The sequence below is a fragment of the Clinocottus analis genome, unplaced genomic scaffold, assembly GCF_023055335.1.
Source record: "Clinocottus analis isolate CAN_PGR_092001 unplaced genomic scaffold, fCliAna1.0.p SCAF_12, whole genome shotgun sequence".
Classification (NCBI taxonomy): Eukaryota; Metazoa; Chordata; class Actinopteri; order Perciformes; family Cottidae; genus Clinocottus; species Clinocottus analis.
In genome coordinates this window covers 15,042,690-15,056,157 of record NW_027175843.1, presented here as the reverse complement: position 1 = coordinate 15,056,157, position 13,468 = coordinate 15,042,690, and the positions used below count along the sequence as shown (strand labels likewise).

General features: G+C 41.6%; 1 protein-coding gene across 1 annotated transcript in view; it reads right to left on the bottom strand.

Moving 5' to 3' along the window:
- Nucleotides 1–13,468, bottom strand: part of epha6 (eph receptor A6) — a 131,712-nt gene that overhangs the window by 7,275 nt on the left and 110,969 nt on the right. The window contains exons 9-13 of the mRNA XM_068571845.1: nucleotides 9,051–9,121; nucleotides 6,991–7,116; nucleotides 6,305–6,490; nucleotides 1,786–1,847; nucleotides 1,075–1,284 (exon numbers count right to left, since the gene is read on the bottom strand). Of these exons, the coding sequence (XP_068427946.1) occupies nucleotides 1,075–1,284; nucleotides 1,786–1,847; nucleotides 6,305–6,490; nucleotides 6,991–7,116; nucleotides 9,051–9,121 (655 nt within the window). The remainder of the gene's footprint in view (nucleotides 1–1,074; nucleotides 1,285–1,785; nucleotides 1,848–6,304; nucleotides 6,491–6,990; nucleotides 7,117–9,050; nucleotides 9,122–13,468) is intronic.

Genomic DNA, 13,468 nt, shown 5'->3' with positions numbered 1-13,468 from the left:
GCTGGTATGTCTAGTAAACCCCCAGTACATCTCTGTACATTGAGTTGCTATTTTTTACCTCTATTTTCCTGTGACTTTCATAGTTCAAGACTTGCAACTCTTATTTAATATGTAATATACACTACACTGAATACTTCTCATTCTCTGCTAAAGTTTAAGACCAACGACATAAAGACATTAGATTCTCATTTCAAGGAAACCATCTCTAGCTTTAGAAAACTCCTTTAGATCCTTTTTTTTTTAAGCCCTGGCTTTAAGGGTAGAACAAATAAGTTTCCAATAAGTCTGCCAACGTCCTCAATGGGAGGAGGTTAAAGCGTACACTGGAAGACTGCAGTCCGTGTCCTGTGTAAACCAAGTCAACATATTTTTCATGCTTAAACATAACAGTTTTGTTTAAATTTCTTAGTAGTTTTAGGCCAAAACATGATGTTTTTTTTATTTACTAAACTTAACCAAACTGTTTGGTTATCTAAACTTCACACATCTGTGTAGCTACAACATGCAAAACATGCTGCTGAGACAAGACGGACAACAGTTATCTTTGGTAGACTACAGATACATCAAAACATATATTTTATCTTAGGCTTTTGAATGCAAATACTATATACATTTTCCCAAATATTGTATTTGTGTTCAGCAAAATGCTGATGATTGGGGATTCAGAGGGCTGTACGGCAGGTGCACCCCTCTGAATCCCCAACCGAGTGTTTCAGATAAGCTTGAGGAAGAGAAATTGGATGTGCACCAAAATGTCACTGTTGCTTGACTGTAGATGTAAAAGCCCACGTAACATTTGACCATTTCATTACCTATAACACAAAATGTCAGTCTGTCCAGGTTGATGGCTTCCCATTCAGGTAAGGTGTTATATAGAACTAAAGTTATTATGTCCATCGCATCGGACTTAAAATATCCCTTAAGTTACATCAACTTATTGAATCCATTTAATCCCAGTTTGGAGTTGTGCTATAGGGTATATTTTTTTGCAACAGGATTACCTCAGCTTTGTTAAAAACCCATAATGAGTCCGTAGCAGCTGCTTGGTTTGAGAGGGTTGTGTCGGGTGTGTACCGTTGTGGTGTACGCAGCCTCCGGGTCGTCCTCCAGGACTCGGGACAGGCCGAAGTCGGACACTTTACACACCAGGTTGCTGTTGACCAGGATGTTTCGAGCCGCCAGGTCTCGGTGAACGTAGCCCATGTCCGACAGATACTTCATGCCCGAGGCGATGCCGCGCAGCATGCCGACCAGCTGGATGACAGTGAAGTGACCGTCATGTTGCTGAGAGGAAGAGCGGGATGCAGAGAACAATGAGGAGCCATTGTTAGAGAGCGCAGACAATAAGAGAAAAGGAGGGCAGGACACAGAAAATAACCTCCTGGAGCAACAGAATATTCTGCATTAAAATACTTTAGTGATGTTGTAAATGAGAACATACAGTCAGAATTATGCTGGCACTTTATTGGCATGACAATATGTTCCCATTCCAGCTTCTTAAAAGACAAAACAGAGACGATTTTTCTTAAAATTCTCCAAACTATTTGACTCTGCTTGCACAGTTGTGACCAATATTAACCTAAGAAGGATGCTCTTGCTATCCAGCCAGCAACACACACACACAGTGTTTTTGCTTTGATGGACTGAGAAAAAGCCCTTATAGATATGAAATGACGTCTTTTTTTTTAAAAGCTATATTTGTATCAGTGTTTCTGTGTCATGTGTATCTACAGAAAACCTCACCCGAGGCTGAAAGCAGACAAACATATGAGTCTCAACACTCACCCTCAGAAACGAGTCCAGCGATCCGTTCTCCATGTACTCCACCACAATCATCACAGGCCTGCCTGCAAACACACAAACACAACACACTTTCTCAATTTCTCAAACAATGTTTTATTTTGCAGCTTTGGATTTCTTTCGCTAAGAAGAGTGAAGAAAGACAAGACAATGGCTGAATAAACTAATAAATGGCTTTCTGACTGGGATTAGGTTTCCTGAGTAAATATCAAGGTACATATTACTTGATCAAAGAGGATTTTAGGCTGTGATACAAATCTATTTGACCAATAAAAAATGACTGCAATTACATCCATCACATCAGCTGAGCATGATGCTGCATGAACCTGCATTGTCGGCACCTGATATGCAAACCCCCCCCTCACAATTTTCAATCGTCTTTGCATCTATTATCATCTACTATGTAAGCATCTAAACTTGAGCAGACGGATGTCACATGGCAACATGGAGCAAAGACTGGTCAGCATGATAAATGATTGAATGAAGGTCATCAAGCTATTAGTCAAGGGACACTGGCCCCAAATGATCCCCCGATGAAGCACAAGATAATGTTCATAGGTGACACATTGGGATCTGGTAAACACTGTCTGACAAAATCACACTGCGTGTGTGTGTGTGTGTGTGTGTATAACTGCCAGTCTGAGAAAGGGAGAGGGTTGGGAAAAACACACAGGCCATCAGCAGTTGATTGATGGATTGAGTCAAGACGCTCGATTCATAAAACTCCTCCAACCCTTTAAGTGGGATCCGTTCAGTATGCAGTTCATGCATGACATGAAACATTGGTTTAGAAACAGGTGCAGGCGCAGTTTCTCTTTCCAAATGTTATTGTTGCCCCACAGAGTATCCCTCCGGTGTTACAGATTGACTGGTTTACAGCTAGGAGGCAGTTGTCCAGGCCCGTGTGCCGCCGGTGAGCTGTAAAACATTCTGAGCTGCTCCAAGGAGAAATAAAAGCGGTGCTGTCGTGAAGTAACACCATGATGCCACGCTCCAGGTTCAAGACAGCTTTTTTACTCACGTGGGAATGCGAGAAATCACACGGTGAAAGGTATCTGAAATCTATGCAAAGATTACGTGGGTACATGTTGATGGCTTTGGAGGATACAGGGTTATTTCCTGTTTCATAAAGAGCACAAATCACACTAAAGCAGTGTCACCATATTTTCATTTCAAAGATCAGAAATTCAGACACAAAGGATATTACACAGCTTGTGACATGCTACAACGGGTCGAAATGACATGTGTCAACACCACTTCACCCCCTTAGAACCACATCTGATAATTGCTGTGACAGACACGCAACAACAACCACAATGTTAGAGGTGTTAGAGAGTGGCAAAAAAAAAAAAAATGCTGTTATTGTGTTACTTCCTTTCATCAACTCTAGTTCTGTAATAACCAGAACTTTTTAAACTTTAAGAATGATTTGATGTGAGTCATTGCATTCAAGATTTATGATGTTAGAAAACGCAATTTAGCAAAAGCTGTCAGTTTTTGGTCAAACTGATCTTTTACCTCACCATTAGGAAGAATGGGACACATGGATTGGCACTATAGGTCCAAGTCTATGATGCTATTGCTCCCCGGGCGCTTCTCAGCAGCCCATTGCTCCTACTTTGCTATGGATGGGTTGAATGAAGAGACCAAATTTCACGTACAGGCCACCATGGCATTTGCTTGCAAGGCAATCGATTGACAGTGAGATCAGCCAATCGGTTCATGTTTAACTTCTAATAGTGGATGAACTTCTTTGGGACTGATCAACTCGTTACTATATCCAGCAAACTTTCAATACTGTAACTCCATTGAGTCTGTGACCTGCTCACCCCGAATGCAACATTCGTCCACATTTAACGTTTTAACCGTCTGCGGTAACATCGATGTTCAAAAATTGTTCCGGCAACCGGGCTTTCGCAAAAACACGTCATTAACTGAAAGAATCTGGGACTGTCCAACTCCAACATAACTAGAAAAGAAGATGGTGAACGCCACAGTCATACCCATAGGCTCCCCTCCTACTGCACCATCCACTGACGTTTTAACAAATGTTGAACATGATTGCCCCTTGAGAAAATGTACATGCTTTGTGTTGTGCATTTTCATAAATGTTGTTTGCATGGTCCATCATTATTATTATCAATATCATTGAGTGTTGGAATAATCCTTCACAGGTCAGAAACACAACTGATACAAACTGATACAACTGATAAACAGCTTGAATTTGAAGTGTTGCTTGAACACTTAAAAGCTGATTCCAGCAACACATTAACAAGGGAATGTTGATCCTCACAGACCACACTGCTGTCACCGGAGAGAATAAGGCACGGGGGGGGGGGGGAAATATATACGGATGGATGGATGAGAAGACTTACTTCAGACCAAATAGGCACATGATGTTGCTCTGCAAAATTGTATCATCGCACCTGTAAATTTGCAAACACTTTCCCCCAACCCAACACTAATCCAGGAGGGACAGGCAGGAAATGATTTGATCAAGCTTGGCTTTCCTGAGCCAATTAGCAAGGCTTTAGTAACAATATATACTTATGCAGCGCAGCGCCTGAACAAAAACAAACGCACCTGTTTCCCGGAGTGTGTCACCTGTTATTTCCGAGCAGGTATAGCAGTCAGTCACAGCACAATACACTCCATAATTAGTCTCCAAAGAACAACAACAGATGTAGGCAGTAAAAGATGGAGAAAGTGAGTGGAAGACAAAGAGAGAAGCCGGCAGAATGATATGTCTCTATATATGATAGCACAATGCCAAGCACAAACGGCTTTTGATTGCATGAATTGGTGTGTATTGTATTTCGTGCGCGCGCGCGTGTGTGTGTGTGTGTGTGTGCATGCACCTTTGGAAATGGTTTGCTCTGATAACTTCCTCCCTCATAAATGCAGCTGACTTGAAATGTATTTCTAACTTGTTACTTGTGATGTCAAAAGGCTCCAATTCAAATTTTAGTTTCATGAAATATGATTCTTCCTAAACAACAATACAGTAGCACTGTATTTTCTGACACTTCACATTAATATACGGTAAATAACTTGTTAATCTAGAGCCACGTTTCAGTGTTATTGGAACAAACTCAGAAGAAGCTCGACATAAATGTTTTTTTTTTTTGAACATGTTAAGAAATAAAGAGAGTAATAAGTGTTTTACATGGGTGAAACTTTCACTTCAATGCTTCTCAGGGGAAGAGAAGTTGTTCCAGATTCAAGAGTCGACTGTTATTCATAAATCAAAGACCTTCGAAAGTCTAGTCTGTGCAGCGAGTCGGTGCTGTTGACCTCTGATGTGATAAAAACTTCTTCCCGGGCACAATGACTCAAAATGGTTTTATTCTATTATCATCAGATGTCTAACCAGAAAAAAAAAAAAAACATCTCAACGTTGTGTGGGAGGATTGTTTTTCACTCAACAGCTTCGGTGATAATCAACCATAAAAACCACAGTTAAATCCCTCCATGCAAAACATCAGTAATCAGCAGCTTTATGCGATAATGGCAGCATCGGCCTTTCAAGACCCTTATCAGCTGAATCCTTGTCAGCAGGGTCAGAGCTGAGATGTGTCCTCTATCTACATTTGGGCGGGGGTCCATTTATATTCACAGCAATGTCTCAGTTTATACAACCCTTGTAAAAACAACCATATGTTGCGCAGGGTGAGCCCCGTAAAACAGAGCTCGTTAACAAGTCCACACTCAAGACACACACTCTTTTTTTGTGGGTAAAGCACATTCCTGCACAAGAAAAACATGAACGCGCATGCACTCGCACACAATTTCAACGCACACACGCACTTATGAGCGTGTAGAGGACACTGCTTGCTCCTCACAACAACACAAAACAATACTGTGCATCTAAATAACACAACAAGCTCACTTATTTTTGCTAATACTAGGAAAATCACAGAGCGGCTTGTTATTGTCGACCGAAAAATGCCACCGTGAAAAATGTTTTACTGCAATTTACCATTCGGACAACCAAAGACATGAATTTGTCCATCAGACTGTGGTTAACACTGTGATGGATAAAGAGATAGCAATTTCAAATGCTCTTGTTTTGTGAGCTTTTAAAGCGAAGCACTTCGTGCGAGTGCAGCATCTGGGTCACCCACAGACAACAGAACTGGAGGGAGTTGTTTTTATGGAAAGTGCAACTATTTATATGACAAATTCTTCCTAACTTTGTCTCTGTGAGGACCTGGAACTCTACGCAGCGACATGCACCACATATATACAAGAGAAGAGTTGCTTTGAACGGGCACCAGAGTAGTTGCTTTAGAGCTTAAAACTAATTCATGCATTTCGCTGTGACTAGATGACAATGTGAGGGAGTGACAGTGGTTGTTTCTCATGTTTTGAACCACATTGCGACCGAACATATCTATTTTTATCACACACACGACGATTTAAAAATAGACTCCCGGTTAAAGAAGTCAAACTTTGGTATCTGTAACTTTCAGTCAAATGACATCTCTCTGGTCATCCAACTTACTTTTGGTGACCACGCCCTCAAGCCTGATGATGTTGGGGTGGTCAAACTGGCCCATGATTGACGCCTCACGCAGGAAGTCCCGCCTCTGGCGCTCTACGTAGCCGCCCTTCAGTGTCTTTATTGCCACGGCGATCTCCTTCTTCCCCGGTGTTCTCAGCCGGCCACTGCACACCTCGCCAAACTCACCTGAAGCACACACACACACACGCACACACGCACGCACACACACACACACACACACACACCACCGTATCACTCTCACACATCAGAGGCCGCACCGCCCGCCACCTGAGGGCACTGTTGCAGTTCCCATCTCAACACAACGCATTATTGCCTCTTCTCTGATTACTTCAACTTCCTGAAAGTCTCTCTTTCACCTTCTAAAAAAAGCCCTGAATCTATTGTTATATTTTCTTTTGTTCTTTAAACCCGTTCAGCTCAAATATTCCTACAGTCTGCACAGAGAAAATGACAGTAAGACACTGGGAGATGGGAAAAGGCATTCTCTTTAGTATGTACAATGAAGCAGCGGGTGGGGTTCATCATAATTACATGTGTGGAATGAAAATAGATATTCTCCTTTGGCATATTTAAAGCTATTGTTATTCTAACCAACATGAAACAATCCTCTCCCATCCACATGGTGAGCGGTAAAGACACAAGTGTGTAACTGTGTGTGCGTATACCTGCTCCGATCACCCTCTCGATGCGGATCCTGGAGGGGTCGATCTCCTTGGTGAACTCGTGGACAGCTTGCGTCGGGTCTTCATACGTGTCCGGGTCCACGTAGGTCTTTATTCCCGGGAAAGGGACTGTGGGAACAGAGAGATAATGAGAGAGGGAGTACTTTCGAACATCTTGACCAGGCTTAAAGGTCACATTTTCTGAACTTAGATGACCATTTTTTTAAAAGTCACATTGATTTGTATTCAAATGAAATAATGTATGAAAAAAAGGCCACTATCAAGAACAGCTACAGTACTGCTTCTGCTTTTACCGGCAGTATTACTATTTCTACCACAACTGCTGCTGCCGTGGCTCCAAATACACTCAACATCTGCAATTAACAAGACTCGGGATTTGAAGAAGAAAAAAAATATAAAGACATATTTTGGTTTCGGTGAAGACTAAACATACTTTTTTATTTGTAAAGTAACACATTGAATAAAACATTTCCTTACTATTTTTAGATTCATAATGTTCAATATCTGCTCTCCAGCAAAAGCACGAGAAGTGATACCTCACTTACATACATGCACATGTCGACCAAAATAAAACAAACACACACACGCACACACGCAGCTTGTTCCTCTGTCTTTTGCAGAGAAGCAGCAGGGTAGCGCGCCGAGCCAGTCTCTTAACTGGGGCGAGGTTTCAGCCGCTGCTTGAAGCAAGCGTCCACCCTGTTGAAGTGTCCTTGAGCAAGTCAGTGACTCTTTAACAGGCTGCTGCTGTTCTGCCTTCTGACCCTGACCTCAGTGGAAGAGGGGGAAGGGAGGGGCTGGCTAGACAAAACCTGTGTTTCTCCTTCAAGATCGATACAGTGTCACGAAACCTCCCCGAAAAAACAACACATGAGTTGTCTCTGCTGAATATCCTCGGCACCGGCTAAACCCAAACAGCCCGGTTTCCCTCTCAAAGCTTCCGCTCAACACCACACCACAGCTGAGACAAGACACAGGCACACTCACGTATAAGGTGGGTGTTTTAATCTGGGCTATCAGAGCGCTATGTGGCAGCTTGTTTGCCACCTTCAGAAAACACATCTTATGTATATGCGTTCTTTTACCTTTGGCTAGCCTTTCAAGCCTCAAGAAAAGTGTCCTCTTAAAACCGCCTCATTTCTCTTTGTCCTCTTGTGGCTCCCTCTACTTTTCAACCTATTCTCCAATTTGTTTTTCTCTCACCTCTTGGTTGCTGCTCGAGCAATCTTCCCATGTCTCGCCTCAATCTTTGTTTGTATGCTCACTTTCAAACATCTTTCTTTTCTTTTTCCTCCACTTTACAGCTCTCATTACAAGTTTTGTTATTCACGTCGGAAATGAAAAGTTAGGTATAAAAAGACAAAAGAGACAGAAAGGTACAGGAGAGCAGAAGCAGAAGGCTCAGGGACGCAGCTGCGTAACCAGATCAGTCAAAAGAGAAGAAAAAAAAGCCTGTGGAGAAGATCCAATGTTGAGAAAGAAGAGGAGACAAATGGTTGACACTAATTTTGCTCTGTTAACAATAACACAAATAGCAAATTTCATACTCTTTTTCTTGGTAGTTTTGAAACAATAACAAGTCAACATCTAGCAATATTTAAATATTCATAGGCACAGAAACACATGGAAAATGATCCACACAGGTTGAAAAGCCCTCCGAGGCAAATCTTGTATTTGTGATTTTGGGCAATACAAAATAAACTGAACTAAATTGAATACAGTAAATGTGCATGTTGAATGCAAAGAGAAGAGCACGTGGCCAGCCTGCTGCCGCCGGTGGATCCCAGACTCTTTCTGTTTATCGGCAAAGACACAGAATACTGGCAAAAGTCATTTTCTACACAAACATTAAGTAATGTGCCAAACACATTTTACATTTCATTTAAATACCACACATGTAGACTTCCTCATACCGTCATTTCCAGACACATGAAAATTAATGATTGACTCAATCTTTTTACTTTGTGAAATTGGTGAAAAATGACAGTCACTGTCAGAGAAAAAAAGCAACAAAGAAGAGAGATGTCGACAGATGTATTTACCATGTCCGTTCTGATAATCGGTCCTCCTTTTCTCCTCTGAAGTCATCTTGGCTTTAAAGTACCATTGACACCTGGAAAACACATTGATGGACAGAGTTAAAGTCACAATCTGAAAAAGTTTTTGTCGTTGCATTTGCACACGTTTTATCAACTGTTGGTCTTTTCTTTGTTTGTTCAGCCACAATAACAAACAGAGGCCAGCAAAACAAGTTTGTATATTACTTGAGTAACAGAAAATGAGCAGTATTGCAAAAACTGTTATTTTTTTTGCTGAAAACAAGAACAACTTTACATTTAACACGTTTATGTAAATCCCCACTGAAAACCAATTTGCTGCAGAAAGAGACTGATGTCAACTCTTGAGTTATCGAGACAACAGCTATCCATTCACGTAACACACTTGCTGGCCCACATTTCAGCATCTTGTGCAAACAGCTTAATGTGGCAATATTACAGGCCATAAAGTTCGGTGTGCAAAGTTTCTACAGGAGAGGCAGATTTTCACCCTTGTGGTTGACCAATATAGATTTTTCAATAGCAAATGCTGATATTTAGAGAGAAGGGCGGCTCATGGCCGATATATAGTGCAGATAATAAATTGAGCGCTCATTCGTAAAAGTCAGTGGGCTGAGAATTGAGTTGATACTTAATCAAAACTTCCTTGTTTCTGTAGAAAACAAATTGATTTGGTCAAATTGCTTCCAGGTGGAACAATTTCACCAGAGTCCTCAAGACATGATATTATTACTAGCCCAATAAAACATGTTCCAATGCAAGATACAGAATTAAAAGGACTGATTTAAAACATAATCCAGATTATATCGAAATTCACTGCTGTTTCTTATTCTTCTATATTGAGCTAATGTAAAGCACATAGAAATGCATATCTGTCACATATTCTACAGCTACAGACATTAAAACTGTGGTGAATAGTGTATCGTTGCCACTATGGTGTCAATGGGACTCTTTAGGAGAATGCTAGCAGCTCCTCACACTTTACTTCTCATAACAGAATGACACACTTGTTATCAGTAAAGTGACATCTTCAGATGAACAGGGACTGATGGATGTGACAACAAATAAACAGCTCATTTGGGAGGTTGCTATGAGCTGTGACATGGACAAATATGACCAGAAAGTAAAGACAGAGAAAGAGGTAGCCTAATATCTCAGAGGCTAATGAGTCCAGTAAAGTTACAATCCATGACATCTTCATTGGAACACAGATGAATACAAGCAGCTCATGAAAGCTTCACACAGCCGAGGAACAGCTCAAAGCTATAGTGTATATGAATCGGAATGAAACGGAATGAATCTAAACAATATTGCAAGGTTATTTTATTATTAGAACCCATCATTTGAAGAGAGATTTGGCAGGCGGTGAGAGTCTGGCCTTGGAAGAGATGGTTTACAGATTAAGTTAATGTCATGCAAATGGAAGTGGAAATATAAAAATATATCAACACACACATATTCAAAACTCTTGAGAAAATAAAGTAAATGTGACTTAAAGGAACAGAAATGCTTTCACAGAGAGAATTAAATGCATCCACTGTTTCAAAAACACTGTCATCCTCCTGTCTGTGTGTGTGTGTGTGTGTGTGTGTGTGTGTGTGTGTGTGTGTGTGTGTGTGTGTGTTTATCTCGGCACTGAGACAACGAGAGACAGTCAACGGCCGATAAGAAGCTGCAGCCAAGAAAGTCTGAACAGGAAAAAGATTAGATGAAAGCATCTGCAAAATACCAGAGAGGAATTTATCCAAATCGATGCTTGGATGTTACAGTGAAATAAAAAGTGAAGAAAACCCAAAGTACCTCGTCAGCACATGGAACCAAGAAGAGCTCATGAGCAGACAGGAACTTGACTCACAGCTCACAACACACAACATATTCAAATATAACTAAGAAAGTTATGTGGCACCTGCGAGCTAGCATGTCATGTTTGTGTCCACATGACGACGCCGGTCCAGTATTCACTCTCCTTTCAGCTCTGTTTGGGTCTCCACCAACCCGCGAGTGAGTATAAATTTCCAATTTTCCTAAAGGATAATTTCCCTTCGTCTATAATGGGAAACAACAGCCCAGAGTATTGCCTCATAAAGTGGCCAAATTATTCAGTAATACACGGTGATATTGAATAAATCAGCAGTCAAAATGCCCACAGTGTACTCGGGGAGAAAGTGTGTGCAGCGCTTGCTTGTATGAATGTGTGTGGGTTCATGTGATCATATTTGAGCCTCCTTCTCTTTGAAGACTTAACATAATCCGGGTTGCCACATTAGAGCAGGTGTCAGGGGGCTACGAGCTGCAGGTTGCCAGATTGGGCTTCGGCTAAGTGAAGTCTGTGGGATCCCGGACACTGATAGACTGGGCAGATAACATGGCGGCTGACACTGGCTGGGAGGACAAGAAGGGGATTTGGAAAGCTACTGTTGACCTCTGGTGATGGGGTCAAGCTGTTCATTAAAGAAATGGTGGCATGTGCCTTTATCAGTCTTTTCCAGTCCTATCCTCTGATCCCCTTTATCCGCCTATCCCTCTGTCTCACTGGCTTTTATGTTGAAAAGAGGCCGCACATCCAGACACAGACACACACAAAGACAGTTATCACACGCCAAAGACCTTGGCTTCTGTCACCGCTCTCTGGGCTGTTGAGCATTGTTGCATTACATATTCACGAGTACTCTACACACCCGCACGTGCACGTGCGGCTCCGTACAAACAACCTTGCCGAGAGCCCTAATCAAAGCATCAGTGTAATTCAAACCACTCCTCTCTGGCCCCAACATCCCTCAGTCACCTCACCATGGCACAACTCTCTGCTGCTACAGAGGGCACAGGAAGGAAGGATGAAAGAAAATATGAGGAAAAAAGAAGCAGTAGACTGACAGCCAGCTCAAGGATAAAGAGCACACATACAGTGCAACTCCAGCTAGGTGTGCAGTCGTGACAGCTTTGCTCTAGTAGAAGTGTTCGCTCTTCAAATTTACCACGAGCAGATGCAAACATAGATGGAAATCAAGGACGCTTTTAGGGCAACCAGGTGTGAAAACTCCCTCGTACAGCGGGTCCTCTTATATCCTCACTTGTGTGGTAGGACCTTACATCCATGAGCGCTGTGTGACTGAAAGCGCTCATCTCTCCCTGGCAACTCAAATGTATTTGGAGTTTTTTTTTTTTTTTTTTTAGTGAAAGAGAGTAAAAGTCCTTCCCACTCAGGGCAAAAGAGTCACAGATATGACGGATCGTGATGAAGTCAAAAGACACTCCAACGGTTGCAGTGACTGCTTTTAGCTAGATTGAAATAAAAAAGCTCCTTCTTGTGCTCGAACACAAAAAGCCTGAAGGGCTTGTTTTAGCACCTGTGTAAGTTTTTCATAAATAAACTAGTAAAAAAAGACACTCCGACACACTGTAATCCCACCATACAAATAAGAAGATGATTTATGTAACTCTTCATCATAAACGTACTGCTTTTAGTTAAGGTGGTGGCCTTATTAAACATCTTTTGACATTCACATCATGTCGACGCTAAGGGCTTTTCTTGTGAGGTAGTCGTGCACCTGGTTTGATGAAAATATTGATCTCGTATCTGTTAAGTTTACTGCTCACTCGGGGAAATTATCTGGCAACCAGCACAGTTCAATCCCAAAACGAATATGTAAGTCTTTCACGGCACATTCTCCAGTGAGCCTGAGGGACAAATGTATGAACAGTTTTGCAGTGTTCCCAAAATATATAACGGGCGTAACAATCTATACAATAAAAAACAAAAAATAAACATTCGCTAAGGCCAACGATAAAATTCACTCGTGAAAAAACTACACTTCTGCTAATTCAAATATTTTTTTTCGGGATGTTCTAACTTGCTGAAACAGAAAGCATAACTGATATTTAGTATAAGTGGATAAAGGTATCAAGGCCGCATCCCACTAGAAAGTGTCACGGCAAAGGGTCCGTGCGTCCTCACGAAGCAGGCTGTGGTGGAAGCTTGGTGACTTACAGACTAACCACTCGCAGCCTGGTGAAGACAGTTTAGACACATTCAAGAGACGTTTTGGTCCCATTGCCTCCTGTCTCACAGCTGTCTGCAAAGCATCCCTCTTTAGTGGAGCGGCTTAAACTCTGACAGCGACGAGTTCAATGGAAATGTGTGTCGCAACGCGGCCAATAAGATATAATAGTTTGCTCCATTTTAGACTCTAAAGCCAGCACTGTCAAGATGGTTTGCTATTGATCAATAGCGCAACTTTGTGTGTCACAAGTTGAACTAGTGAAGCATTTTGTGGATTTATTTTCAAAAAAATGAAGCGGATCCATTTTGCTGTTGTAAAACGTTTTTACTCGGACCATAAATTTAGGCTGATAATGTCACAGTCCTAACTTTTTTTCTGAGATAGAACATTATCAAAGGAGCA